Raw genomic sequence first — 26,862 nt, forward strand, 5'->3', positions numbered from 1 at the left:
CTTGTCCATCTGAGACCTTCCTGGAGATGCGACTATGGACTTCTTGTCCGACTGAGACCTTCCTGGAGACGCCACCATGGACATCTTGTCCAACAGAGATCATAGTGGAGATGCCACCATGGACATCTTGTCCATCTGAGACCTTCCTGGAGATGCCACCATGGACTTCTTGTCCAACTGAGACCTTCCTGGAGACGCCACCATGGACATCTTGTCCATCTGAGACCTTCCTGGAGATGCCACCATGGACATCTTGTCCAACTGAGATCATCGTGGAGACGCCACCATGGACTTCTTGTCCAACTGAGACCTTCCTGGAGACGCCACCATGGACTTCCTGTCCAACTGAGACCATCACAGAGATGCCACCATGGACTTCTTGTCGAACTGAGACCTTCCTGGAGATGCCACCATGGACTTCTTGTCCGACTGAGACCTTCCTGGAGATGCCACCATCGATTTCCACCCCAGCTGAGACCTCCTGTCACTGTGGGCACCATGCCAGGACCTGGCACCATGGATTCCCTCCCAGACTGAGACCCCCGCCCTTATCCTGGGGACCCCAGTCCCTGCCCCCCACCCTCTCCCAGCCCCCCTTTAACTGGAATTTGCCTCATGACCCCTCCCCATTCCCCATCCAGGACTATTTGGGATTATCCAGCCGGGGTTCTCCCCTGTCCCTCTGGGCAGGTTCATGGAGGGGATCTGGGCTCCCAGCCCATTCCCAGTGGGATTTTCCTCCTTCCCGAGGTAGGATTTTGTACTTTAACCCCCCCACAGGCATGTAAGATAGCTTTATATTTATATATATACATATATATATATATATATATGTAGGCATAAAAAACCTCCTGAAACTGCTCCTGGTCCTTGCACCACGAGGAAAAAAAAAATGGGAAAAGAGGAGAAAAAAAAAACAGGAAAAATCTGAGAAAAACAGAAAAAAAAAAACCAACAAAAACCAAAAAAGAGGCGCTGGCAGCAACACAAGGACACAGCTGGGGGACGCGGCCCCAACCCCGAAGCCACGGGGGACTCCCCGCTCCCACCCCACATTCCACAGGCAAAATTCCTCGCCCACCCCAGAAAAGAGGAAGATTCCCACCCCAAGAGGCACAATTCCCCCAAAACACCCCCCGGGGCTGCGGGGCGAGGGCGAAGCAGCGGCAGCAGCAACAAGGGGGTCCCCCCCTCCCCACCCCCCCGCCCGCTTTGGGGACCGTCCTGTGCTTCGGGGGCTTTGGGGTCCCCCCGGGGTGGGGTTTGGGGTCAGTCGAAGCCGTGCCAGTCGCTCTGCTCCGAGTCGTATTCCAGCTCGGCTCCCACGCAGCGCACCCCGTCCAGGAGCATCGGCGTCCCGTGGTGACGGTCTGGGGACATCAGGGGACACGGCTCGGGGACAGCTCGCTGTCCCTTTGGGGAGGGTGGGAACGCCCCTTTTTAAGGGGTTTTGGGGGGGTGGAGTTTTAGGCTCGCAGGGGTTGGTCCATCCCAGCAATGCTGGGTCCGGCTGGGTGGGGGATGTGTTGTCCCTTGTCCTTGTGTCACCGCTGTGGTCACTGCCCAGCGGTGGTGACAACCTCAGGGGGCTGGGGGTGGCTGGGATATGGGGTGGGGGACACGGGGAGCAAGGGGGTCTTGGGATTTATAGGGAGGGTCCCAGTGATGGGGGGGGGTCCCAATGACAAAGGGGTCCCAGGGACAGGGGACATCCCAGGGACAAGGGGGCGGGTCCCAGGGACAAAGTGGGGACCCAGCCAAGCACAGGGGACATCGGGGTCACCCCCCACCCCCTCCCTTCCCAGGGCTCTCCTCAACCCCCGGGCTGGGGAATTTTTGGGATGAAATCACCCATTTTGGGCAATTCCTCAGCAGTGCCCTGGAGCTGGGACAGCGCCACGCCTTAACTGGGACAACTGGGAAGATTGGCTGGGCCTGGGGAGGGGGAAGGGGACAGGGAGGGACCCCAGAGCCCCTTACCCATGACCCGGGCCTGGACGGTGACCTTGATGTGGCTGGGGCTGTGTCCGGCCAGGAGCAGCTCCTCCTTCAGCACCCCCTCCTTGTGCGCCGTGTACTCGCAGCGCACGCTGTGCCCTGGCAGCGGGGACACGGAGAAGCTGCCAGGGCACTGCCCGTGCCATCCTCACCCTGCCCGTGCCCTCCTCACCCTGCCCGTGCCCTCCTCACCCTGCTCGTGACCTCCTCACCCTGCCCGTGCCCTCCTCACCCTGCTCATGCCATCCTCACCCTGCCTGCACCCTCCTCACCCTGCCCGTGCCCTCCTCACCCTGCTCATGCCATCCTCACCCTGCCTGCACCCTCCTCACCCTGCCCGTGCCCTCCTCACCCTGCTCGTGCCCCCCTCACCCTGCCTGTGCCCTCCTCACCCTGCTTGTGCCGTCCTCACCCTGCCCGTGCCATCCTCACCCTGCTCGTGCCATCCTCACCCTGCCCGTGCCATCCTCACCCTGCCCGTGCCATCCTCACCCTGCCCGTGCCCTCCTCACCCTGCCTGCACCTTCTGGAACCTTCCCTGCCCTCCCTGAACCCTTCCCTCTCCTTTTCTGCCTGTGCCTTTCCTGCTCTCCCTGAATCCTTCCTGCACCTTTCCCTGCCTCTCCCTTCCCACCCTGCCCATGCCCTCCTCACCCTGCTTGCACCTTCCAGAACCTTCCCTGAAACTTCCCTGCCCTGCCTGTGCTCTCCTCACCCTGCCTGCACCTTCCAGAACCTTCCCTGCCCTGCCTGTGCTCTCCTCACGCTACCTCTGCCTTCCCTGCCCTGCCCTTCCTGCTCTGCCTGCACCTTCCTTACCCTGTCTGACCTTCTGGAACCTTCCCTGCCCTTCCTGTGCCTGCCTGTACCTTCCTGATCCTGCCTGTACCTGAGTCTCAGCCCTCCCATTCTTTCCTGGCCCTGCCTCCACCTCCCTGAATTTTCCCTGCCCTCCCTGAACTTTCCCTGCCCTCCCTGAACCCTTCCTGCCCTGCCTGTGCCTGCCTGAACCTTCTCTCTGCCCTCCTCGACCTTCCCCTGCCCTGCCTGCACTTCCCTGCCCTTCCCACCCTGCCTGTGCCCTCCTTACCCTGCCTGCACCTCCCTGAACTTTCCCTGCTCTCCCTGAACCTTTCCTGCCCTGCCTGAACCTCCCTGAACCTTTCCTGCCCTGCCTGAACCTCCCTGAACCTTTCCTGCCCTCCCTGAAACCTTTCCTGCCCTGCCTGTACCTGCCTGTACCTTCCCACCCGTCCTGAACCCTTTCCTGCTCTGCCTGCACCTTCCCTGCCCTGCCTGCAGCTCCCTGCCCCTTCCTAGTCCTGCCTGAACCCTTCCCTGCCCTGCCTGCACCTCCCTGAAATTTCCCTGCCCTCCCTGAACCCCTCCCACCCTGCCTGTACCTCCCTGTACCTTCCTGGCCGTGCCTGCAGCTCCCTGCCCCTTCCTTTCCTGCCTGAACCCTTCCTGAACCATTCCCTGCCCTGCCTGCACCTCCCTGAAATTTCCCTGCTCTCCCTGAACCTTTCCTGCCCTGCCTGAACCCTTCCTGCCCTCACTGAACGTTTCCTGCCCTGCCTGAACCTCCCTGAACCTTTCCTGCCTTCCCTGAACCCTTCCTGCTCTGCCTGCACCTTCCCACCCTGCCTGCACGTTCCCTGCCCTGCCTGCAGCTCCCTGCCCCTTCCCAGTCCTGCCTGAACCCGTCCTGAACCATTCCCTGCCCTGCCTGCACCTCCCTGAACCCTTCCTGCCCTCCCTGAACCTTTCCTGCCCTCTCTGAACCCTTCCTGCCCTGCCTGTGCCTGCCTGCACCTTCCCTGCAGCTCCCTGCCCCTTCCCAGTCCCGCCTGAACCCGTCCTGAACCCTTCCCTGCCCTGCCTGTGCCTCCCTGAACTTTCCCTACCCTGCCTGAACCTTTCCTGCCCTACCTGAGCCCTGCCTGTGCCCTCCTTACCCTCTGTGCCCTTCCCTGCCCTGCCTGTCCCTGTCCCTCTCCTCCACTCACGGCGTTCCCCAGGGCTCCTTTCCCCTGCTCCAGAGAGGCCCTGTCCCCGATCCCAGCTCCAAATCAATCCCAGCTCCAATCCCGATCCCAGCTCCAATCCCATTCCCGGCTCCAATCCCGATCCCAGCTCCAATCCCAATCCCAACTCCAGTCCCAATCCCAGCTCCAATCCCAATCCCAGCTCCAATCCAGATCTCAGCTCCAATCCAAATCCTGACTCCAATCCCAATCCCAGCTCCAAACCCAATCTCGGCTTCAATCCCAATCGCGGCTCCAATCCCAATCTCAGCTCCAATCCCGATCCTGGCTCCAATCCCGATCTCAGCTCCAATCCCGATCCTGGCTCCAATCCCGATCCCAGCTCCTATCCCGATCCCAGCTCCAGTCCTGGCTCTGATCCCATTCCCGGTCCTGATCCCAGCTCCAATCCCAGCCCTTATCCCAGATCCCCATCCCGGTCTACCTCCTACCCCCGATCCCAATCCTGATCCTAATCCCAATCCCAGCCCCTGTTGGGAATCTCCAAACAAACCCTAAAGAGCTTTTTTGGGGTGGAGCCAGCGGCGGGTGGGAAAAGCCCCGTCCCCACCCTGTCCCCACCCTGTCCCCACCCTGTCCCCGCTGCCGGGAGGTGACACCGACGGCCCCGAGGGGACAGGGATGTGGGAAGCAGCATCCATTGGCTGTGGGACAACTGGGATGGGACCAAGGTGGCCTCAGGGACCTGCGGTGTCCTCGCGTGTCCCCAAGGAACTGCCACCCAGCCCAGGGTGACGCTCCGGGATCCCATGGATGTGGCAGCGCGCCATTGTCCCCAAAGTGGAGGGTGGCACCCTTGGAGCAATCCCTGTCCCTGTCCCTTGTCGGGGTCTGGAGCCCCCTCACCCACAGAGACCCCCGGGAAAGGAAAATCCCGACAACAACAAAATCACGGAATTTGGGGACCCTGAGGACAAGGAATTGTCACCTCCCCGAGACACTGAGGGGACACCTGGGTGTGGCCTCACCCCCTTTGGGGAAGGGCTGGGTACAGGATGGGGACGTTGGGGACACGGAGGGGACACGGTACCTTCTGGCAGGGAGGTGACACTGATGACGCGCAGGTTGGGGTTGGGGACGGGGAGGGGACAAATGTCCTTGCCCAGGTTCGGCACGGGGGGCAGCTGGAAGGTGATCTCGTACTTGTGTAGGATCTTCAGGAATCCCACCTGGAAGAGCGGGATGCGGGGGTGACACCACGGCTGGGGTGTCACTGTCACCTCCCCCTTGGGGACGAGGGACACTGCAGAGTCCCCAGGAAGGTGGGGACAGCAACTGGAGAGGGGGAATTGTATCCTAAAAAATTCCCCTGGTTAAATCCCTTTTTTTTTTGCGGGGGGGGGGGGGGAAGGGATTTGTGGCCTAAAAAAAGTCAGGAAATAATAAATAGGAGATAATTTAGGAAAGAATAGGAATGATTTCGGAAATACATCAGGAAAAGGTAACAAACAGGATGATTTCGCCCCAGAAAAAGCAGGAAAAGTATGAAATTTGGGGACAAAATTCTGGGAATAACAACCCGTGGATGTCACAGGAGCAGGGAGAGCTTTTCCAGCTGCTCCTGGAAAAGGCTGGAGCGCCTCTTCCCATGGAATTTTTCCACTCTCATGACAAAAAGCAGAGCCCTCCGGAGCCTTGGAAAAACCCATTTTGGGAAGGGAGCGAGCTGGGAACGATCCCTGAGGGGGAAAAAAAATCCGGGGCCAGGATCCGGAGGGTGGAATTCCCAAAATGCCCCCGGGGCTGGGATCATCCCAAAGAGCTGGAAAAGGATCTGGGGAGAATCTTGCAGAGCTTCAAGGGGCTCCAGGAGAGCTGGAGAGGGACTGGGGACAAGGACACAGGGAATGGGGACATTTGGGGTGGGATTTTGGGAAGGAATTCACAGCTGGGCTGAAATTCCCGAATTTTCTGTGGCTGCCCCAGGATCCCTGGGAGTGTCCAAGGAACCGGGATGAGCTCCGAGCTCTTTCCCCTCGCCACCCAAAACCACCCTGGGGATTAATTTTAAAGGGATTTATCCCTTTAAAAGCCCGGGAAAACAAGCAGGATCTTCTTTTCCCAACCCCACCAGAGACCCCTCCCTGTGTCCCCGTGTCCCCGTGTCCCCGTGGGTGGCACTGCCACCCCCTCGGTCATGTGGTGGGAAAACAACAAGGGCCGCCCCCGGAGGCAGCGCCGGATTTGGGATGGAATTCCGGCCACGAGGCTCTGACTCAGCGCTGGTGGCAGCTGCAGGTGCCACACGTTGGTGGCACCGCGGGTGGCTCCTTGTCCCCTCCGCTAGCACCGCCCCCAGAGCCCTTCCACCCGCGGGATAAGCGGGAAAAGCTGGGAATGGCCCTGCTGGGATCCGGAGCGGCCCCAGAACGGGGCAGAGGGGACAGTGCCACGTGTCCCCTGTGTCCCCAAAGCCACCCAAATGTGGCGCTGGATTTGGGGGACAATCCGGAGTTGGTGGCCTCAGGAGAAGCCCTAGGGAATGACACGGAATTCTGGGGTGGGAACGCCTCCAAATCCGGGAATTTTTGGGTGTTGGGAGCCCCGGAGTCGCCAGGGGACGGTGACATCCCCCCGTTGTCCCCCTGTCCCCCACCTTGACCAGGAAGTGGCCGTCCTTGTCCTGTGTCACCATCACGGCCGAGTCGTGCAGCTGCTCCTGGAAGTGGACGTGGCCCTGTGTCCCCTCCTGGGGGTGGCCCTGGGTCCCCTCGGGGGTGAAGCGCACTCCTGTCCCCTTCCCCTTGCTGCCTGCAGGTGACAAAGGTCCCCCGGTCACAGCCCTGTGTCCCCAGGGGAGGTGGCCTCGCGCTGGGGACGCGGGGCGGAGCGTGGTGGCACCAGGGGAGGCTTCCCTGTCACCCCCTCCCTGTGTCACCCGGGACACAGGTGACCAAGTGACCACAGCCAGCTCCCATTCGAGCAGGGACCTGCCACCGGCCCATGCCCAGAGGGTCCCCAAGTGTCCCCAAGTGTCCCCAAGTATCCCCAGGCTCGGCAGACTCTGCTCCCTCCTGTGATGTCCTCAGGACATGTGACACAGAGACAGAGGGACACAGGTGACCAAGTGACCACAGCCAGCTGCTCTCTGAGCAGGGACCGGCCACCACCCATGCCCAGAGGGTCCCCAAGTGTCCCCAAGTGTCCCCAGGCTCGGCAGGCTCTGCTCCCTCCTGTGATGCCCTTAGGAGAAGTGACACAGGCTGGGGACATGGGGACATGGGGCAGGGGACAGGTGAGAAGGGGGGAGAGCGTGCAAGTGCCACCAGATGATGTCCAGAAGGTCCTCAAGTGTCCCCAAGTGTCCCCAAGCATCCCCAAGCGTCCCCAGGCTTGGCTCCCTCCTGTGATGTCCTCAGGACAAGTGACACAGGGACAGAGGGACACAGGTGACCAAGTGACCACAGCCAGCTCCCATCCGAGCAGGGACCGGCCACCACCCATGCCCAGAGGGTCCCCAAGTGTCCCCAAGTGTCCCCAGGTGTCCCCAAGCATCCCCAGGCTCGGCAGACTCCGCTCCCTGCTCGGGCTGCGCGGCGCCACGGGGAAGGTGACACGGGGCAGGTGACACGGCTGTGACAAGGCCAGCAGGACAGGCCACATGGCAGCGCCGGGGCCCTGCCACCAGCTTGGGGACAGCGCTGTCCCCACGGAGGCCCAAATCCCGTGGGATTTTCCACGTGCGCCGCTTCCATGGAAAATCCGCCCCTTCCTCCTCCTCCTCCTCCTCCCGCCGAGCCCCGCTCCCAGCTGGCAGCAGATTGTCACCGCCGCCAGCAGCAGATTGTCGCCTCCCTTGTCGCCTGAAGAAAAGGCTCTTTGTGCTGGCAGCGCCGGGAATCCCGGGCTTTAATGAGCCGGGCTTTAATGAGCCGCGCTTTAATGAGCCGCGCTTTAATGAGCCGGCCTTTAATGAGCCGGGCTTTAATGAGCCGGGCTTTAATGAGCCGCGCTTTAAGGTCCCGCCGTTGTTCGGGCCCAAAGCCCCTCCCGCACTCCTGGGGGGACAGCGAGGGACACGGTGACAGCGTGGGGACACACGCGGGGACACGCGGGGCACTCTCCAGGGCGGCGCCGCGGCGATCCCGAAGGATCTGCGTGGATCCCAAATCCCGATCCCAAGCCCCGATGATCCCAAATAAGCCTCTGGCACCCTGGTGGCACTTGGGGACATTCGGCCGCCCCCTCAGGAACGGGGGAGTCGGGATTTGGGGTGGCCCCGGGAGGGGACAGCGGGGACCGGCGGGGGTGGCAGCCAGGGATCCGCTGGATCGGGGATTTCTGGGATCTGGGATCTCGGGGATCTGGGATTTCTGGGATCAGGGAATCCCCGGGTCTGGGATTTGTGGGATCAGGGATTTATGGGATCTGGGATTTCTGGGATCAGGGAATCCCTGGGTCTGGGATTTGTGGGATCACGGAATCCCTTGGATTTGGGATTTGTGGGATCTGGGATTTGTGGGATCAGGGATTTATGGGATCTGGGATTTGTGGGATCAGGGAATCCCTGGGTCTGGGATTTGTGGGATCAGGGATTTATGGGATCTGGGATTTGTGGGATCAGGGAATCCCTGGGTCTGGGATTTGTGGGATCAGGGAATTCCTTGGATTTGGGATTTGTGGGATCTGGGATTTGTGGGATCAAGGAATCCCTGGGTCTGGGGTTTATTGGATCTGGGATTTGTGGGATCTGGGATTTATGGGGCCTGGGATTTGTGGGATCAGGGAATCCCTTGGATTTGGGATTTGTGGGATCTGGGATTTCTGGGATCAGGGAATCCCTGGGTCTGGGGTTTATGGGATCTGGGATTTGTGGGGTCTGGGAATCCCCTGGATCTGGGATATATGGGGTCTGGGATTTGTGGGTTCAGGGAATCCCGTGGATTTGCGATTTGTGGGATCTGGGATTTGTGGGATCATGGAATCGCTGGGTCTGGGGTTTATGGGATCTGGGATTTGTGGGATCTGGGATTTATGGGATCTGGGATTTCTGGGATCAGGGAATCCCTGGGTCTGGGGTTTATGGGATCTGGGATTTGTGGGGTCTGGGATTTGTGGGATCAGGGAATCTCTTGGATCTGGGATTTCTGGGATCAGAACCTGCTGTCACTGCGTCCCCCCAGGGGGTCTCCAGGTCCCCTCCAGGATGTCCCCAACTCTTTTTTTTCTTTCCCGGGAATCTCCTGAGGCTCTCCTGACCTCATCCCACCGGGAAGGAGCCGCCCCCGGCCCCATTCCCAGGGAAATTCCCGGAGCGGAATCCCACAAAGATTCCTTGGGATTTGTCTCACCCTAAAGCGCTTTTGGGGTCCCTCAAATCCCTGGATAGGCACAGAGGGGAACCCAAAAGCTCCGGGAAAACCCCAAATCCCTGGATAGGCACCGAGGGACCCCAAAAACTCCGGGAAAACCCCAAATCCCTGGATAGGCACAGAGGGACCCTAAAAGCTCCGGGAAAACCCCAAATCCCTGGATAGGCACAGAGGGGACCCCAAAAGCTCCGGGAAAACCCCAAATCCCTGGATAGGCACAGAGGGGACCCCAAAAGCTCCGGGAAAACCCCAAATCCCTGGATAGGCACAGAGGGGACCCCAAAAGCTCCGGGAAAACCCCAAATCCCTGGATAGGCACAGAGGGGACCCCAAAAGCTCCGGGAAAACCCCAAATCCCTGGATAAGCACAGAGGGACCCTAAAAGCTCCGGGAAAACCCCAAATCCCTGGATAGGCACAGAGGGGACCCCAAAAGCTCCGGGAAAACCCCAAATCCCTGGATAGGCACAGAGGGGACCCCAAAAGCTCCGGGAAAACCCCAAATCCCTGGATAGGCACAGAGGGGACCCCAAAAGCTCCGGGAAAACCCCAAATCCCGGGATCCGGGGACGGGGATGTGGGGACTCACCCTTGCTGGCTGTCGCCATCTGTCCGGCGATGTCGCTGTCGCCAGTGTCAGCGGCCGGGGGGCATCGTCCGGGAATTCTGCGGGAATGGGGTGGGAATAGGGTGGGAACGGGAAGGCGCCAATTCCGTCCCATATTCCCAATCCCATTGCGGCGACAGCGGTGGCCCCGAGGTGGCCCCGAGGTGGCCCCGAGGTGGCCGCGGTGCTGGCGGGGAGGAGGAGCCAGCGGCAGCGCCAGGCCTGGGAACTGCCCATTCCCACATCCCAAATCTCCGGGAAAAGCGGGAATTAGGGAATTCCCTCCCCGCCGCGCGTGCCTCAGTTTCCCCCCTTTGCCCCATTAAAAGTCTCCGAGCTTTTGAGATGTTTTTCCAGATTCACAGCGCCGATCCCAGACTTGGAGCCTTTCCCAAATAGTTTTTTTTTTCCCGGGATAAACGGGAGATCAGATCCCAGACTTGGAGCCTTTCCCAAATCGCTTTTTCCCGGGATAAACGGGAGATCAGATCCCAGACTTGGAGCCTTTCCCAAATCGCTTTTTCCCGGGATAAACGGGAGATCAGATCCCAGACTTGGAGCCTTTCCCAAATCGCTTTTTCCCGGGATAAACGGGAGATCAGATCCCAGACTTGGAGCCTTTCCCAAATCGTTTTTTTTTTCCCGGGATAAACGGGAGATCAGATCCCAGACTTGGAGCCTTTCCCAAATCGCTTTTTCCCGGGATAAACGGGAGATCAGATCCCAGACTTGGAGCCTTTCCCAAATCGCTTTTTCCCGGGATAAACGGGAGATCAGATCCCAGACTTGGAGCCTTTCCCAAATCGCTTTTTCCCGGGATAAACGGGAGATCAGATCCCAGACTTGGAGCCTTTCCCAAATCGTTTTTTTTTTCCCGGGATAAGCGGCGCGACCGCCAGCCGGGAATTCGGGATGTGACATCCCAAAAAAAACCCTCAAAAACCTCAAAAAACAAACAAAAAAACAAACAAAAAAAACAAACAAAAAACCCCCCAAAAACCGGGATGGAATTGGAGGGACAAACCTCCCTCTCCTTTTTGGGATCGCGCCACGGGACCGGGAATGCCGGCAGGGATTGGGAAGTGGAAACCCCAAAACGCCGGGAAATCCGTGGAGGGGAAAAAAAGAAAAAAAACCCCAAAATTTCGGGAAAAAAAAAAAAAAACCAAGATAAAAGAAAACCGAGCTGGAATGGAAGGGGGGAGCCTCTCCCGGGGGTGTGGGGGAAATCCAGGGATTTTGGGGGCGTCTCAAGCCATGCTGGGGACAAGGGGAGGTGTCACCAAGCTCAGGACGGGGGGTGACATGTCCCCAAGAGGGGACACCGCGACCGCGACTGTCCCCACCCCCCCCCCCGCCTTTCCGGAGCGCTCCCAGCCCCGTTTCACCTCCGCCATCACCCGCCAGCCCCTCCGCGGGGCTGCCCCGGTGCCTGTGCCGCCCCGCGGGTGTCCCCGGTGTCCCCCGATGTCCCCCGGTGTCCCCGATGTCCCCCCGATGTCCCCCGGTGTCGCCGCGCCCCGCTCACCCCGCCGCCCGCTTCCCGCTCTGGGGACACGCCCCCCCTCCGCTCCCATTGGCCGGCGCGCCCCCGCCTCGCGCTCCCATTGGCGGGCGCGCACGCCGGTCACGCCTCCGGGCCGCGCCCCGCGCAGCGCATAACGGGCGTTGCTAAGGGGCGGGGTTGTTGTTAAGGGGCGGGGCCAAATGGGCGGGGCAGCCAATGAGGAAGCGCGCGCGCGCCGCGGGGCGCCCCCTTGTGGGCGGTGGGGAGGAGCGGGGGCGTTGCCATGGGAACGGGAAGGGGGGGAGGGGCCTTCCCTTTCCTTCCCTTTCCTTCCCTTTCCTTCCCTTTCCTTCCCTTCCCTTCCCTTCCCTTCCCTTTCCTTTCCTTTCCTTTCCTTTCCTTTCCTTTCCTTTCCTTTCCTTTCCTTTCCTTTCCTTTCCTTTCCTTTCCTTTCCTTTCCTTTCCTTTCCTTTCCTTTCCTTTCCTTCCTTTCCTTTCCTTTCCTTTCCTTTCCTTTCCTTTCCTTTCCTTTCCTTTCCTTTCCTTTCCTTTCCTTTCCTTTCCTTTCCTTTCCTTTCCTTTCCTTTCCTTTCCTTTCCTTTCCTTCCCTTCCTTCCCTTCCCTTCCCTTCCCTTCCCTTCCCTTCCCTTCCCTTCCCTTCCCTTCCCTTCCCTTCCTTCCCTTCCCTTCCCTTCCCTTCCCTTCCCTTCCCTTCCCTCCCTTCCCTTCCCTTCCCTTCCCTTCCCTTCCCTTCCCTTCCCTTCCCTTCCCTTCCCTTCCCTTCCCTTCCCTTCCCTTCCCTTCCCTTCCCTTCCCTTCCCTTCCCTTCCCTTCCCTTCCCTTCCCTTCCCTTCCCTTCCCTCTCAATCCCATTCCAACTCCACCCCATCCATCCCATCCCAAATCATCCCAATTCCTTCCCATCCCATTTTAACTCTGTCCCATCCCATTCAATTTCCTCCGTACTTCATTTCTTCTCATCCCAATTCCCCCCTTCATCCCATCCCAATCCCAATCCCGACCCCAATCCCACCCCATTCCCAGCTGACCGCCCATCCTGGGGACATCCAGCCGTGTCCTTCCTGTCCCCATCCCGAGCTCCGTGTCCCTTCCCGCGGGGACAGGGGACAGGGCACGTCCCCATCCCGTCGGGACGCGGCAAACGGAGCCAGTTCCCATCCGGAGAGCGGATTGGGATTGTCCCCCCGGGAATGTGGGGGGACAGCGGGGTCAGGGGACACGTGAGGGACACCGGGGACACGTGAGGGACACAGGGGACACGTGAGGGACACCGGGGACACGTGAGGGACACAGGGGACAATGCCACCCCCCGGGAGGGGGGAGCTGCTCCAGCTGCTGGAACGCTTAAAATCCCGGGATCCGCATTCCCACAAACCTGGGATCCACATTCCCAGCGGTCCCCAGAGCCCCGGCTGTGTCCTTGTCACCACCACGGTGACATCACACCCGGCTTGTCCCCACGGGAGGGGACACCAGGGCCTGGCTTGTCCCCGCCATTCCCACATCGCCCGGAAATTCCAGGTTTTCCCTAAGAAGCCACTGTGGCCCAGGGACGGTCCCCAGAGCCACCCCTGGGCGTGTCGCCGTGGCTGGGGATGTCACCTGGGGGTGGGGACACGGGGGATGTCGCTGTCACCTCCCAGCGCCGCCGCCGGGCTCGGATTTGCTCCGGGATTGCGAAAACAACGGGATTTGGGAAGGGATTAAATCCCGGCGGCCACCGGGGGGAGGAGCGGCCACCGCGTCCCCAGGGTGTCCCCAGGGTGTCCCCAGGGTGTCCCCAGGGTGTCCCCATGGTGTCCTCAAGGCATCCCCACAGTGTCCCCAGGGTGTCCCCAAGGCAACCTCCAGGTTGTCCCCAAGGCACCCCTAGAATGTCCCCAGAATGTCACCACGGTGTCCCCACGGTGTCCCCATGGTGTCCCCAAGGCATCCCCACAGTGTTCCCACAGTGTCCCCATGGTGTCCCCAGGGTGTCCCCAAGGTACCCCTAGAATGTCCCCATTATGTCCCCATGGAGTCCCCAGAATGTCTCCATGGTGCCTCCATGGTGTCCCCAGCATGTCCCCGTGGTGTCCCCAAGGCATCCCTAGAATGTCCCCAGAATGTCCCCATGATGTCCCCACAGTGCCTCCATGGTGTCCCCATAGTGTCTCCAGGGTGTCCTCATAGCATCCCCACAGTGTCCCAAGGGTGTCCCCGTGGTGTCCCCATGGCAACCCCACAGTGTCCCCAGGGTGTCCCCAAGGCGCCCCTAGAATGTCCCCAGTGTGTCCCCATGGTGTCCCCAAGGCATCCCCAGAATGTCCCCAGGGTGTCCCCATGGTACCTCCATGGTGTCCCCAGAATGTCCCCATTATGTCCCCACGGTGTCCCCATGGTGTCCCCAAGGCATCCCCACAGTGTTCCCACAGTGTCCCCATGGTGTCCCCATGGTGTCCCCAAGGCATCCCCACAGTGTCCCCATGCTGTCCCTGTGGTGTCCCCATGGCAACCCCAGAATGTCCCCAGGGTGTCCCCAAGGCACCCCTAGAATGTCCCCATTATGTCCCCATGGTGTCCCCGTGGTGTCCCCGTGGTGTCCCCACAATGTCCCCAGGGTGTCGTCATAGCATCCCCACAATGTCCCCATGGTGTCGCCATGGTGTCCCCAGGGCAACCCCAGAATGTCCCCAGGGTGTCCCAAGAGCATCCCCACAGTGTCCCCAGGGTGTCCCCAAGGCACCCCTAGAATGTCCCCATGGTGCCTCAATGGTGTCCCCAGAATGTCCCCATGATGTCCCCATGGTACCTCCATGGTGTCCCCATAGTGTCCCCAGGGTGTCCTCATAGCATCCCCACAGTGTCCCCAGGGTGTCCCCAAGGCAACCTCCAGGGTGTCCCCAAGGCCCCCCTAGAATGTCCCCAGAATGTCCCCATGGTGTCCCCAGAATGTCCCCAGAATGTCCCCACGGTGTCCCCATAGTGTCCCCACAGTGTCCCCGTGGTGTCCTCAAGGCATCCCCAGAATGTCCCCATGGTGTCCTCATAGCATCCCCACAGTGTCCCCAGGGTGTCCCCGTGGTGTCCCCATAGCAACCCCAGGTTGTCCCCAGGGTGTCCCCAAGACATCCCCACAGTGTCCCCATGGTGTCCCCATGGTGTCCTCAAGGCATCCCCAGAATGTCCCCAGGGTGTCCCCAGAGCATCCTTAGAATGTCCCCATGATGTCCCCATGGTACCTCCATGGTGTCCCCAGAATGTCCCCAGGGTGTCCTCATAGCATCCCCACAGTGTCCCCAGGGTGTCCCCAAGGCAACCTCCAGGTTGTCCCCAAGGCACCCCTAGAATGTCCCCAGAATGTCACCACGGTGTCCCCACAGTGCCTCCATGGTGCCCCCACAATGTCCCCATGGTGTCCTCATAGCATCCCCACAATGTCCCCATGGTCTCGCCATAGTGTCTCCAGGGCAATCCCAGAATGTCCCCAGGGTGTCCCAAGAGCATCCCCACAGTGTCCCCATGGTGTCCCCAAGGCATCCCTAGAATGTCCCCAGAATGTCCCCATGATGTCCCCACAGTGCCTCCATGGTGCCCCCATAGTGTCCCCATGGTGTCCTCATAGCATCCCCACAGTGTCCCCATGGTGTCCCTGTGGTGTCCCCATAGTGTTCCCAGAATGTCCCCATGATGTCCCCAAGGCAACCCCAGGGTGTCCCCAAGGCACCCCTAGAATGTCCCCATTATGTCCCCATGGTGTCCCCATGGTGTCCCCAAGACATCCCCAGTGTCCCCATGGTGTCCCCAAGGCACCCCTAGAATGTCCCCACAATGTCCCCATGATGTCCTCATAGCATCCCCACGGTGTCCCCAGAATGTCCCCAGGGTGTCCCCAAGGCAGCCCCAGAATGTCCCCAGAACATCCTTAGAATGTCCCCATGGTGTCCCCGTGGTGTCCCCAGAATGTCCCCATGATGTCCCCACAGTGCCTCCATGGTGTCCCCATGATGTCTCCATGGTGTCCCCATGATGTCTCCATGGTGTCCCCATGGTGTCCTTATGGTGTCCCCAGAATGTCCCCACGGTCTCCCCATGGTGTCCCCATGATGTCCCCATGATGTCCCCATGGTGCCCTCTCTGTCATCCCCACGCTGCTGCCCCCCCCCCCCGCAATGTCCCCCCTGCCACTCTGATGTCCCCACGGTGTCCCTACAGTGTCCCCACCCTGATGTCCCCATGGTGATGTCCCCACAATGTTTTCCTCATGGTGTCCCCTCCTTGCTGTCCCCACGGTGTCCCCACGGTGTCCCCACACTGCCATCCTCACCTTGCTGTCCCTTCCTCGATGTCCCCACAATGATGTCCCCACCCCACAGTGTCCCCACAGTGTCCCCACCTTGATGTCCCTGCCCTGATGTCTTCACGCCAGTGTCCCCATGGTGTCCCCATTGTGTCCCCACACTGCCACCTCCACCCTGCTGTCCCCTCCCTGCCATCCCCGCTCCTGCACTGCCACCCCTCCCTGCTGTCCCCACAGTGTCCCCACAGTGTCCCCAGCGCTGTGCCCTCCCCACAGTGTCCCCAATGCCCCCACATATCCTGTGTCCTCACATGTCCCCAATGTCCCCAGTGTCCCCACAGTGTCCCCACAGTGTCCCCACAGTGTCCCCAATGTTCCCAGTGTCCCCTCAGTGTCCCCACAGTGTCCCCACAGTGTCCCCAATGTCCCCACAATGTCCCCAGTGTCCCCTCAGTGTCCCCAAATGTCCCCAATGTCCCCAGTGTCCCCTCAGTGTTCCCACAGTGTCCCCAAATGTCCCCAGATGTCCCCAGTGTCCCCAGTGTTCCCTCAGTGTCCCCACAGTGTCCCCAATGTCCCCAGTGTCCCCAATGTCCCCAGTGTCCCCAGTGTCCCCAGATGTCCCCAATGTCCCCACATGTCCCCAATGTCCCCACATGTCCCCAATGTCCCCACAATGTCCCCAGTGTCCCCAGATGTCCCCACATGTCCCCACAGTGTCCCCACATGTCCCCAAATGTCCCCATATGTCCCAGTGTCCCCACATGCCCCCAGTGTGTCCCCAATGTTCCCAGTAGCTGCACATGTCCTCACATGTCCCCAGTGTCCTCACATGTCCCCAATGTCCCCACAGTGTCTCCAATGTCCCCAATGTGCCCACAGTATCCGCACATGTCCCCAATGTCCCCAATGTCCCCAGTGTCCCCAGATGTCCCCAATGTCCCCACAGTATCCCCAAATGTCCCCAGTGTCCCCACAGTGTCCCCACATGTCCCCACATGTCCCCACTGTCCCCAGATGTCCCCAATGTCCCCACCGTGTCCCCACAGTGTCCCCAGATGTCCCCACATGTCCTCAGATGTCCCCACAGTGTCTCCAATGTCCCCAATGTCCCCAGATGTCCCCAGTGTCCTCAGATGTCCCCAATGTCCCCACAGTGTCCCCACATGTCCCCAGTGTCCCCACAGTGTCCCCAATGTCCCCACATGTCCCCAGATGTCCCCAATGTCCCCACAGTGTCCCCAATGTCCCCACAGTATCCCCAGATGTCCCCAGTGTCCTCAGATGTCCCCAATGTCCCCACAGTGTCCCCACATGTCCCCAGTGTCCCTACAGTGTCCCCAATGTCCCCACATGTCTCCAGTGTCCCCAGATGTCCCCAATGTCCCCAATGTCCCCAATGTCCCCAATGTCCCCACCGTGTCCCCAATGTCCCCAATGTCCCCAGTGTCCCCAATGTCCTCAGTGTCCCCAGTGTCCCCAGTGTCCCCAGTGTCCCCCCAGTGTCCCCAATGTCCCCAAATGTCCCCAGTGTCCCCAGTGTCCCCAGTGTCCCCAGTGTCCCCACATGTCCCCAATGTCCCCAATGTCCCCAATGTCCCCAGATGTCCCCAGATGTCCCCATTGTTCCCAGATGTCCCCAGTGTCCCCACAGTGTCCCCAATGTCCCCACATGTCCTCACATGTCCCCAGATGTCCCCAGATGTCCCCAGTGTCCCCAGTGTCCCCAGTGTGTCCCCAATGTCCCCAATGCCCCCACCGTGTCCCCAGTGTCCCCAGTGTCCCCAATGTCCCCAATGTCCCCAGATGTCCCCAGTGTCCCTGATGTCCCCACAGTGTCCCCATATGTCCCAGTGTCCCCACATATCCCCAGTGTGTCCCCAATGTCCCCACAGTGTCCCCAATGTCCCCACATGTCCTCACATGTCCCCAGTGTCCCCACAGTGTCCCCACAGTGTCCGCACATGTCCTCATATGTCCCAAATGTCCCCATAGTGTCCCCAATGTCCCCACAGTATCCCCAATGTCCCCAGTGTCCCCAATGTCCCCAATGTCCCCACATGTCCCCAGTGTCCCCAGTGTCCCCACAGTGTCCCCAGTGTCCCCACAGTGTCCCCAATGTCCCCCCAGTGTCCCCAAATGTCCCCACAGTGTCCCCAATGTCCCCACAGTGTCCCCACATGTCCCCACATGTCCCCAATGTCCCCAGTGTCCCCAGTGTCCCCAATGTCCCCACATATCCCCAGTGTCCCCAATGTCCCCACATGTCCCCAATGTCCCCACAGTGTCCCCAGTGTCCCCAGATGTCCCCAGTGTCCCCCCAGTGCCGCTCTCACCCCGCCAAGATCCAGCTCTTTAATCCGCAGCCGCGCGGGGCTCGGGGCGAGCCGGGCCCCACCGGGGGCCACCGGGAGCCACCGCGCTGTCCCCGTGCCACCACGGCGGTGCCACCGCGCGGCGGCGGCGGTGTCGCTGTCGCCTGCCAGCGGCGGTGTCGCTGTCGCCTGTCAGCGGCGGGGGGGGCCCTGGGGCTGCTGCAGCCGCCGGCTCAGGTCGTCGATGCGGAGGTTCTTGAGGAGCAGGAGCTGCTCCAGCCGCGCCACCTTGGCCTGCAGGATCTGCGGGGCCGGGGGTGGGGAGCCGAATCCCAAATCCTAAACCCCCCGAAATCCCAAATCCTAAACCCCCCCAAAATCCCCAAATCCGAAAACCCCAAAGTCCCGAAATCCGAAAACCCCAAAATCCCGAAATCTCCAAGCCCCCAAATCCCCAAATCCGAAAACCCCAAAGTCCCGAAATCTCCAAACCCCCAAATCCCAAAATCCTGAGACCCCAAAATCCCCAAACCTCAAAACTCCAAAATCTCAAATCCTAAATCCCCAAAATCCCCAAATCCTGAGACCCCAAAATCCCAAAATCCCGAAATTCCCAAACCCCAAAATCCTCAAATCCCCAAACACCAAAGTCCCAAAATCCTGAGACATCAAAATCCTCAAATCCCCAAACCCTAAATCCCCAAAATCCCCAAATCCTGAGACCCCAAAATCCCCAAATCCCGAAATCCCAAAATCCTCAAACCCCAAAATCCCAAAATCTCAAATCCTAAATCCCCAAAATCCCAAAATCCTGAGACCCCAAAATCCCAAATCCTAAATCCCCAAAATCCCCAAATCTCAAATACCCAAAACCCCAAAGTCCCAAAATCCCCAAACCCCAAAATCCCAAATCCCCAAAATCCTCAAATCCCCAAACACCAAAATCCTGAGACCCCAAAATCCCAAAATCTCAAATCCTAAATCCCCAAAATCCCAAAATCCTGAGACCCCAAAATCCCAAATCCTAAATTCCCCAAATCCCCAAATCCCAAATTCCCAAAATCCCCAAATCCCAAAATCCCCAAATCCCAACATCTCAAATCCTAAATCACCCAAATCCCAAAATCCTGAGACCCCAAAATCCCCAAAGCCCAAAACTCCAAAATCCCAAAATCTCAAATCCTAAATCCCCAAAATCCTGAGACCCCCAAACCCTAAAACCCGAAAATCCCAAAACCCCAAAACCCCAATATCCCCAAACTCCAAAATCCCCAAATCCCCAAATCCCCAAAACACAAAATCCCAAACCCATTCCCGGGGATCTTCCCGGAGCAGGGAATTTTGGGTTTTTTTCCCCAGAGGAAATTTTGGGATTTTTTTTCCCAGACGAATTTTGGGGTTTTTTACCAGAGGAATTTTGAGGGTTTTTTTCCCCAAAGGAATTTTTTTTTTTTTTTTTTTTTTTTTTTTTTTTTTTTGGTTTGTTTTTGTGGTTTTTTTTTTTCCCCAGAGGAATTTTGGGGTTTTTCCCGGGAAAAGCCGGGAAAAGGGGACATGGGAAAACCGGGGAGGAGTGACCCGGAAAATTTTAGGGAAGAAGAGACAGGGAAAAATCAGGAAAAGCCCGGAAAGGAGGACAGGGAAAATTCTAGGGAAGAAGGGACAGGGGAAAACCGGGAAAAACCGGGAAAGAAGTACAGGGAGAATTTTAGGGAAGGAGGGACAGGGAAAAGCTGGGAAGGAGGGATCAGGAAAAAACCGGGAAAGGCCGGGAAAAGCTGGGAAAGGGAGACAGGAAAAAACCGGGAAAGGCCGGGAAAAGCTGGGAAAGGGAGACAGGGAAAAACCGGGAAAGGCCGGGAAAAGCTGGGAAAGGGAGACAGGGAAAATTTTAGGGAAGGAAGAACCGGGAAAAGCCAGGATGGGGGTCAGGGAAAAACCGGGGAAAGCCGGGAAAAGGGGACGTGGAAAAACCGGGGAGGAGGGACACAGAAAATTTTAGGGAAGAGGGGAGAGGGAAAAGCCGGGAATAGGGGACACGGAAAAGGTGGGAAAGGGGGTCAGGGAAAAAACGGGAAAAGCCGGGAAAAGCCGGGAAAAGCCGGGAAAAGCCGGGAAAAGCCGGGAAAGGGGTCAGGGAAAAGCCGGGAAAAGCCGGGAAAAGCCAGGAAGGGGGACAGGGAAAAGCTGGGAAAAGTCGGGAAAAGCCGGAAAAAGCCAGGAAAGGGGTCAGGGAAAAGCCGGGAAAGGGGTCAGGGAAAAGCCGGGAAAAGCCGGGAAAGGGGTCAGGGAAAAACTGGGAAAAGCCGGGAAAGGGGTCAGGGAAAAACCGGGAAAAGCCGGGAAAGGGGAGAGGAAAAAGCCGGGAAAAGCCGGGAAAAGCCGGGAAAAGCCGGGAAGGAGGACAAAGAAAATTTTAGGGAAGGAGGAACCGGGAAAAGCCAGGAGAAGGGGGACAGGGAAAATCAGGGAAAGGAGAATCAGGAAAAACCGGGAAGAGCCGGGATGGGGGGACGGGGAAAAGCGGGAAGGAGGAAGGGCGCGGGGACAGGCCAGTGTCGCGCGTGTCCCCCCGGGATGTCCCCGCCGCCGGGATTTGGGATGGGCTCACCTGGATCGTGTCCCGCGCCAGCTGCAGCGCCCGCTCGCGGTCCGCCAGCTGCTGTCGCATGTCCCCAGGGCCACCCCCCGGCTGCGATGGCACTGCCACTGTCACCGCCCTGGCGCGGGGACACGGCCGTGGGGACAGCGCTGAGCCCGCCTGGTGACCCCCCCCGGAGGGGATGTCCCCAAATCCTGTCCCCCGATCCCGTGGGAATGTCCTGATCTCCCGCGGGGACACTCGGGGACACTCGGGGACACGCAGGGGACACTCGGGGACACCGAGGGGACACTCGGGGACACCGAGGGGACACCCAGGGGACACTCGGGGACAAGCAGGGGACACCCAGGGGACACTCGGGGACACTCGGGGACACTCGGGGACACGCAGGGGACATGCAGAGGACACGCAGGGGACACGCAGGGGACACGCAGGGGACACTCGGGGACACTCGGGGACACCCGGGGGATACCCAGGGGACACTCGGGGACACTCGGGGACACGCAGGGGACACTCGGGGACACCCAGGGGACACTCGGGGACACGCAGGGGACAAGCAGGGGACACCGAGGGGACACGCAGGGGACACGCAGAGGACACGCAGGGGACACTCGGGGACACCCAGGGGACACACAGGGGACACTCGGGGACACCCAGGGGACACTCGGGGACACCCAGGGGACACCCAGGGGACACTCGGGGACACCCAGTGGACACTCGGGGACACTCGGGGACACTCGGGGACACCCAGGGGACACGCAGGGGACACTCGGGGACACTCGGGGACACTCGGGGACACCCAGGGGACACTCGGGGACACTCGGGGACTCGCAAGGGACACGCAGGGGACACTCGGGGACACGCAGGGGACACGCAGAGGACACGCAGGGCACACGCAGGGGACATGCAGAGGACACGCAGGGGACACTCGGGGACACCCAGGGGACACTCGGGGACACGCAGGGGACACGCAGGGGACACTCGGGGGACACTCGGGGGACACTCGGAGACACGCAGGGGACACGCAGGGGACACGCAGGGGACACTCGGGGACACCCAGGGGACACTCGGGGACACGCAGGGGACACGCAGGGGACACTCTGGGACACGCAGGGGACATGCAGAGGACACGCAGGGGACACTCGGGGACACTCGGGGACACCCGGGGGATACCCAGGGGACACTCGGGGACACTCGGGGACAGCAGGGGACACCCACAGTGAATCCCTGACACACACAAGGACACCAAGAGCCATATGGGGATCCTCTGACCCCCATGGGGACACCCCAAACCCCACAGGGACCCCAAACCCCACAGGGACCCTCCAGACCCTCACAATGACCCCAAACCACCACAGGGACCCCAAACCACCAAAGCGACCCCTCAAACCCTTACACTGATCCCAAACCACCACAGTGACCCCAAAAACCCTCACAATGACCCCAAACCACCACAGTGACCCCAAACGCGCACGGGGACACCCCAAACATCACAAAGTTCCCCTGGCCCCCCTCAGGGATCCCCAAACCACAGCAGTGACCCCAAACCCCACTGGGACCCTCCAAACCCTCACAGTGATCCCAAACCACCACAGGGACCCCCCAACCACCACAGTGACCCCAAAACCCCTCACAATGATTCCCCATACCCTCACAGCGACCCCAAACCCCACAGTGGCCCCAAACCATCACAAGGCCGCCCCCCAACCCCACAGTGACCCCCTCCAAACCCTCACAGTGATCCCAAAACACCACAGGGACCCCCCCCCCAAACCACCACAGTGACCCCAAAACCCTCACAATAACCCCAAACCCCACAGAGACCCCAAACGTGCATGGGGACACCCCAAATATCACGAAGTTCCCCTGACCCCCCTCAGGGAGGCCCAAACCCCACAGTGACCCCAAACCCCACAGGGACCCCCCAAAGCCTCACAGTGACCCCAAATCCCACAGTGACTCCCTGACCCCACAGGGGACACCCAAACCCAAAGTGACTCCCAAACCCCACAGTGACCCCAAACCCTACAGTGACCCCAAACCACCACAGGGACCCCAAAATACCACAGGGACGCCCCCAAACCCCACAGTGACCCCAAACTACCAAAGGAACCCCTCAAACCTTCACAGTGACCCCAAACCACCACAGTGACCGTCCCAAACCCCACAGTGACCCCAAACCACCAAAGCAACCCCTCAAACCCTCACAGTGACCCCAAACCACCACAGGGACCCCAAACTACCACAGGGACCCACCCTGCCAATCCCACAGTGACCCCAAACCCCACAGTGACCCCAAAACAGCACAGGGACCTCCCAAACCCTCACAGTGACCCCAAACCACTAAAGTGACACCCCCAAACCCCACAGTGACCCCAAACCACCACAGGGACCCTCCCAAATCCCACAGTGACCCCAAACCAACACAGTGACCACCCCAAACCCCACAGTGACCCCAAACCACCACAGGGACCCTCCCAAATCCCACAGGGACCCCAAACAACCACAGTGACCCCAAACCCTCACAGGGACCCCAAACCACCACAGAGACCCCAAACTACCAAAGCAACCCCCCAAACACTCACAGTGACCCCAAACCACCACAGAGACCCCCCAAACCCTCACAGTGACCCCAAAACACCACAGAGACCCCCCCAAACCCTCACAGTGACCCCAAAACACCACAGAGACCCCCCCAAACCCTCACAGTGACCCCAAACAAGCACAGTGACCCCCCAAACCCTCACAATGACCCCAAACTACCACAGGGCCCCACCCTGCCAATCCCACAGGGACCCCAAACCATCACAGCGACCCCAAACCACCACAGGGACCCCTCAAACCACGGCAGTGACCCCAAACCACCACAGTGACCCTCCCAAACCCCACAGTGACCCCAAACTACCAAAGCAACCCCTCAAACCCTCACAGTGACCCCAAACCACCATAGTGACCACCCCAAACCCCACAGTGACCCCAAAACACCACAGGGACCTCCCAAACCCTCACAGTGACCCCAAACCACTAAAGTGACACCCCCAAACCCCACAGTGACCCCAAACCACCAAAGCAACCCCCCAAACCCCACAGTGACCCCAAACCCTCACAGTGACCCCCCAAGCCAAGAGTGACCTCCTGACCCCACAGTGACCCCCCAAACCCCACAGGGACCCCCCGAGCCCCCTCAGTGACTCCCAGCACCCCACGAGGACCTCACAGTGACCCCATAAAGACCCCCTGACCCCAAAAGGGCCCTGACCCTGGCCCACACCTCACCTGGCAGCGCCCTCTGGGCTGAAGCCCCTTCCCAAATCGCGCCGGAGCGTGGGCTGGCCTGGAAAAGCCGACAGGGATGGACGGAGGGATGGAAGGATGGATGGATGGATGATGGATGATGGATGATGGATGGATGGATGGATGGATGATGGATGGATGGATGGATGGATGGATGGATGGATGGATGGATGATGGATGGATGATGGATGGATGGATGGATGGATGGATGATGGATGGATGGATGGATGGATGATGGATGGATGGATGGATGGACACAGGGATGGATGGATGGACACAGGGATGGATGGATGGATGGATGATGGATGGATGATGGATGGATGGATGGATGGATGGATGGATGGATGGATGGATGATGGATGGATGGATGATGGATGGATGATGGATGATGGATGGATGGATGGATGGATGGATGATGGATGGATGGATGGATGGATGGATGGATGGATGGATGGATGGATGGATGGATGATGGATGGATGGATGGATGGATGGATGGATGGATGGATGGATGGATGATGGATGAGGGATGGATGATGGATGGATGAGGATGGATGGATGGATGGATGATGGATGGATGGATGATGGATGGATGGATGGGTGGATGATGGATGATGGATGGATGGATGGATGGTGGATGATGGATGATGGATGGATGGATGGATGATGGATGGATGATGGATGGATGGATGGATGGATGATGGATGGATGGATGGATGATGGATGATGGATGGATGATGGATGGATGATGGATGGATGGATGATGGATGGATGGATGGATGATGGATGGATGGATGATGGATGGATGGATGGATGATGGATGGATGATGGATGGATGGATGGATGGATGGATGGATGGATGGATGGATGATGGATGGATGATGATGGATGGATGGATGGATGGATGATGGATGGATGGATGGATGGATGATGATGGATGGATGGATGATGGATGGATGATGGATGGATGGATGGATGGATGATGGATGGATGGATGATGGATGATGGATGAATGGATGGATGATGGATGGATGGATGATGGAAGGACGGATGGGGTCACCTTCCCGGACACTGCTGTCCCATCCCTGGGACCCTAAAAAGTCCCAGTGGGGGATTTTGGGATCCTTTATCCCCCATCCCTTACCTGTGTCCAGGTACCCCCCCTCGTCCAGCGCTGCCGGCTCCGCTGGCGGCTGAGGAGAAGCAGGAAAACCACTGAGACACATCTGGGACATCTGGGACACCCCCCTGCCACCAGCCCAGGTGACCCCAACCTGGTCTTGAACACTTCCAGGGGCAGCCACAGCTGCTCTGGGAGTTCCATCCCAGCCAGCAATTCCTTGCCAAGATTCCAGCCCAATCTCCCCTTTCCCAGTGGGAGCCATTCCCTGGCTCCTGTCCCTCTGTCCCTTGTCCCCAGTCCCTCTCCAGCTCTCCTGGAGCTCCTTCAGGGACTCTGAGGATTCCCTGGAATTTTCCCTTCTCCAGGGGAACATTCCCAGCTCTCCCAGCCTGGCTCGGAGCAGAACCCAGGAACGATTTCTGTGTGGAACGATCCTAAATCCCACCCAGGGATCATTCCCCTATCCCAGCTTTCCCCAAACCCCAATGTCCAACCTTTCCGGGATTCCCATTCCCGGGAATTCCTCATTTTTTTGGGATTTCCTCACCATTTTTGGGATTTCCTCACCTTCCCGACCCCTCCCTTGCCGTTCCTCTGCCTCTGGAGGATTTTGGCCCTCAGGAGCTGCAGGAGCTGCTCGGCCGTTCCCGGCCGGCTCCGCACCAGCGCCTGGATCATCTCATCCGGGAGCCGCAGGTTGAGCTTGCTCAGCACTTTCCTGAAATTTGGGATCGAGGGAACACCCGGGGGGAGGTGGCAGAGGGACACAGAGGGACACAGGGGGACACAGAGGGGGACATGGGGCGGCACAGGGAGATCCAGCGCCTGGATCATCTCATCCGGGAGCCGCAGGTTGAGCTTGCTCAGCACTTTCCTGAAATTTGGGATCGAGGGAACGCCCGGGGGGAGGTGGCAGAGGGACACAGAGGGACACGGGGACACTGTGGGCGCAGGGGACAGTGAGGGACAGAGAGGGACACAGGGTGACACAGGAGATATAGAGGGACACGGGGACACAGGGGACACAGAGGGACATAGGAGGACACAGGGAGACACCAATCCCCGCCCGCAGCCCGCCGCGGTGGCTCTGTGGCCACACGGGGCTCTCGGGATGTGACAAACAGGGCGACACCGCCCGCAGGACAGGTGGGGACAATCTGTGCACACCCCGGACGGGGGGTGGGGGGGGGTCACACGGAGCTGGTGGCACCTGTCCCTACCTGTTGAGGTGGCCCCAGTTGGCGACTTTCTGCGCCGTGGAGCTGGTGGGGACAAAGCTGTGCAGCTCCACCAGCGAGGGGAAGAAGAACTTCACCACCTCGGCCGCCAGCACTGCGGGGACAGCGGGGACACGCTGCGGGTGGCACCACCGCCACAGCCCGCCCCGGCCACCCCGCCGTGTCCCCGCAAGGCCAACCCCCGTCGCTGAAGTCGCGGGCGATGTTCTTGCGCGGCCGCGACAGTGGCACCGTGTCCAGCCAGCGGTACAGGGACACCAGCGACTCGTCCGGACCCGGCTCCGGCCGCTCGGCCGCCATCAGGGCCCGGCCTCGGCGTCCTCGCTGCCATGGCAACGGGGGCGGGGCCTGCGCGGAGCGTCCTCGCTGCCATGGCAACGGGGGCGGGGCCTGCGCGGAGCGTCCTCGCTGCCATAGCAACGGGAGCGTGGCCTGCGCGGAGCGTCCTCGCTGCCATGGCAACAGGGGCGGGACTTCAAGGAAGCGGCTCTGCTGCCATGGCAACAGGGGCGGGGTTTAA

General features: G+C 59.9%; 2 protein-coding genes across 6 annotated transcripts; both read right to left on the reverse strand.

Annotated features, from left to right (window-relative positions):
• Positions 1 to 783: 783 nt before the first annotated feature.
• ADISSP (adipose secreted signaling protein) lies at positions 784 to 18,185 on the reverse strand. Of its 5 annotated transcripts, none has more exons than XM_053941974.1 (6): positions 18,108 to 18,185; positions 9,947 to 10,023; positions 6,643 to 6,797; positions 5,077 to 5,215; positions 1,981 to 2,097; positions 784 to 1,370 (listed from the first exon to the last, which is right to left on the reverse strand). In XM_053941974.1, the coding sequence occupies exons 2-6, from the start codon at positions 9,963 to 9,965 to the stop codon at positions 1,270 to 1,272; spliced, it is 531 nt and encodes a 176-aa protein (XP_053797949.1). In that variant the 5' UTR covers positions 9,966 to 10,023; positions 18,108 to 18,185; the 3' UTR covers positions 784 to 1,269. The 5 variants fall into 5 exon arrangements, with proteins under 5 accessions (XP_053797949.1, XP_053797944.1, XP_053797947.1 ...); XM_053941969.1 differs by lacking the exon at positions 18,108 to 18,185 and adding an exon at positions 12,868 to 13,395; XM_053941972.1 differs by lacking the exon at positions 18,108 to 18,185 and adding an exon at positions 11,493 to 11,528.
• Positions 18,113 to 26,843, reverse strand: SPEF1 (sperm flagellar 1; the record flags this gene model as incomplete). Its single annotated transcript, XM_053941975.1, has 7 exons — positions 18,113 to 18,389; positions 20,698 to 20,806; positions 23,965 to 24,022; positions 25,126 to 25,174; positions 25,672 to 25,978; positions 26,325 to 26,436; positions 26,522 to 26,843. Coding segments are annotated over 7 exons (1,068 nt in total), but the record flags the coding sequence as incomplete, so codon positions are not given.
• Positions 26,844 to 26,862: the final 19 nt, after the last annotated feature.

The sequence above is a fragment of the Vidua chalybeata genome, chromosome 4 (genome assembly GCF_026979565.1).
Source record: "Vidua chalybeata isolate OUT-0048 chromosome 4, bVidCha1 merged haplotype, whole genome shotgun sequence".
NCBI classification, from domain to species: domain Eukaryota; kingdom Metazoa; phylum Chordata; class Aves; order Passeriformes; family Viduidae; genus Vidua; species Vidua chalybeata.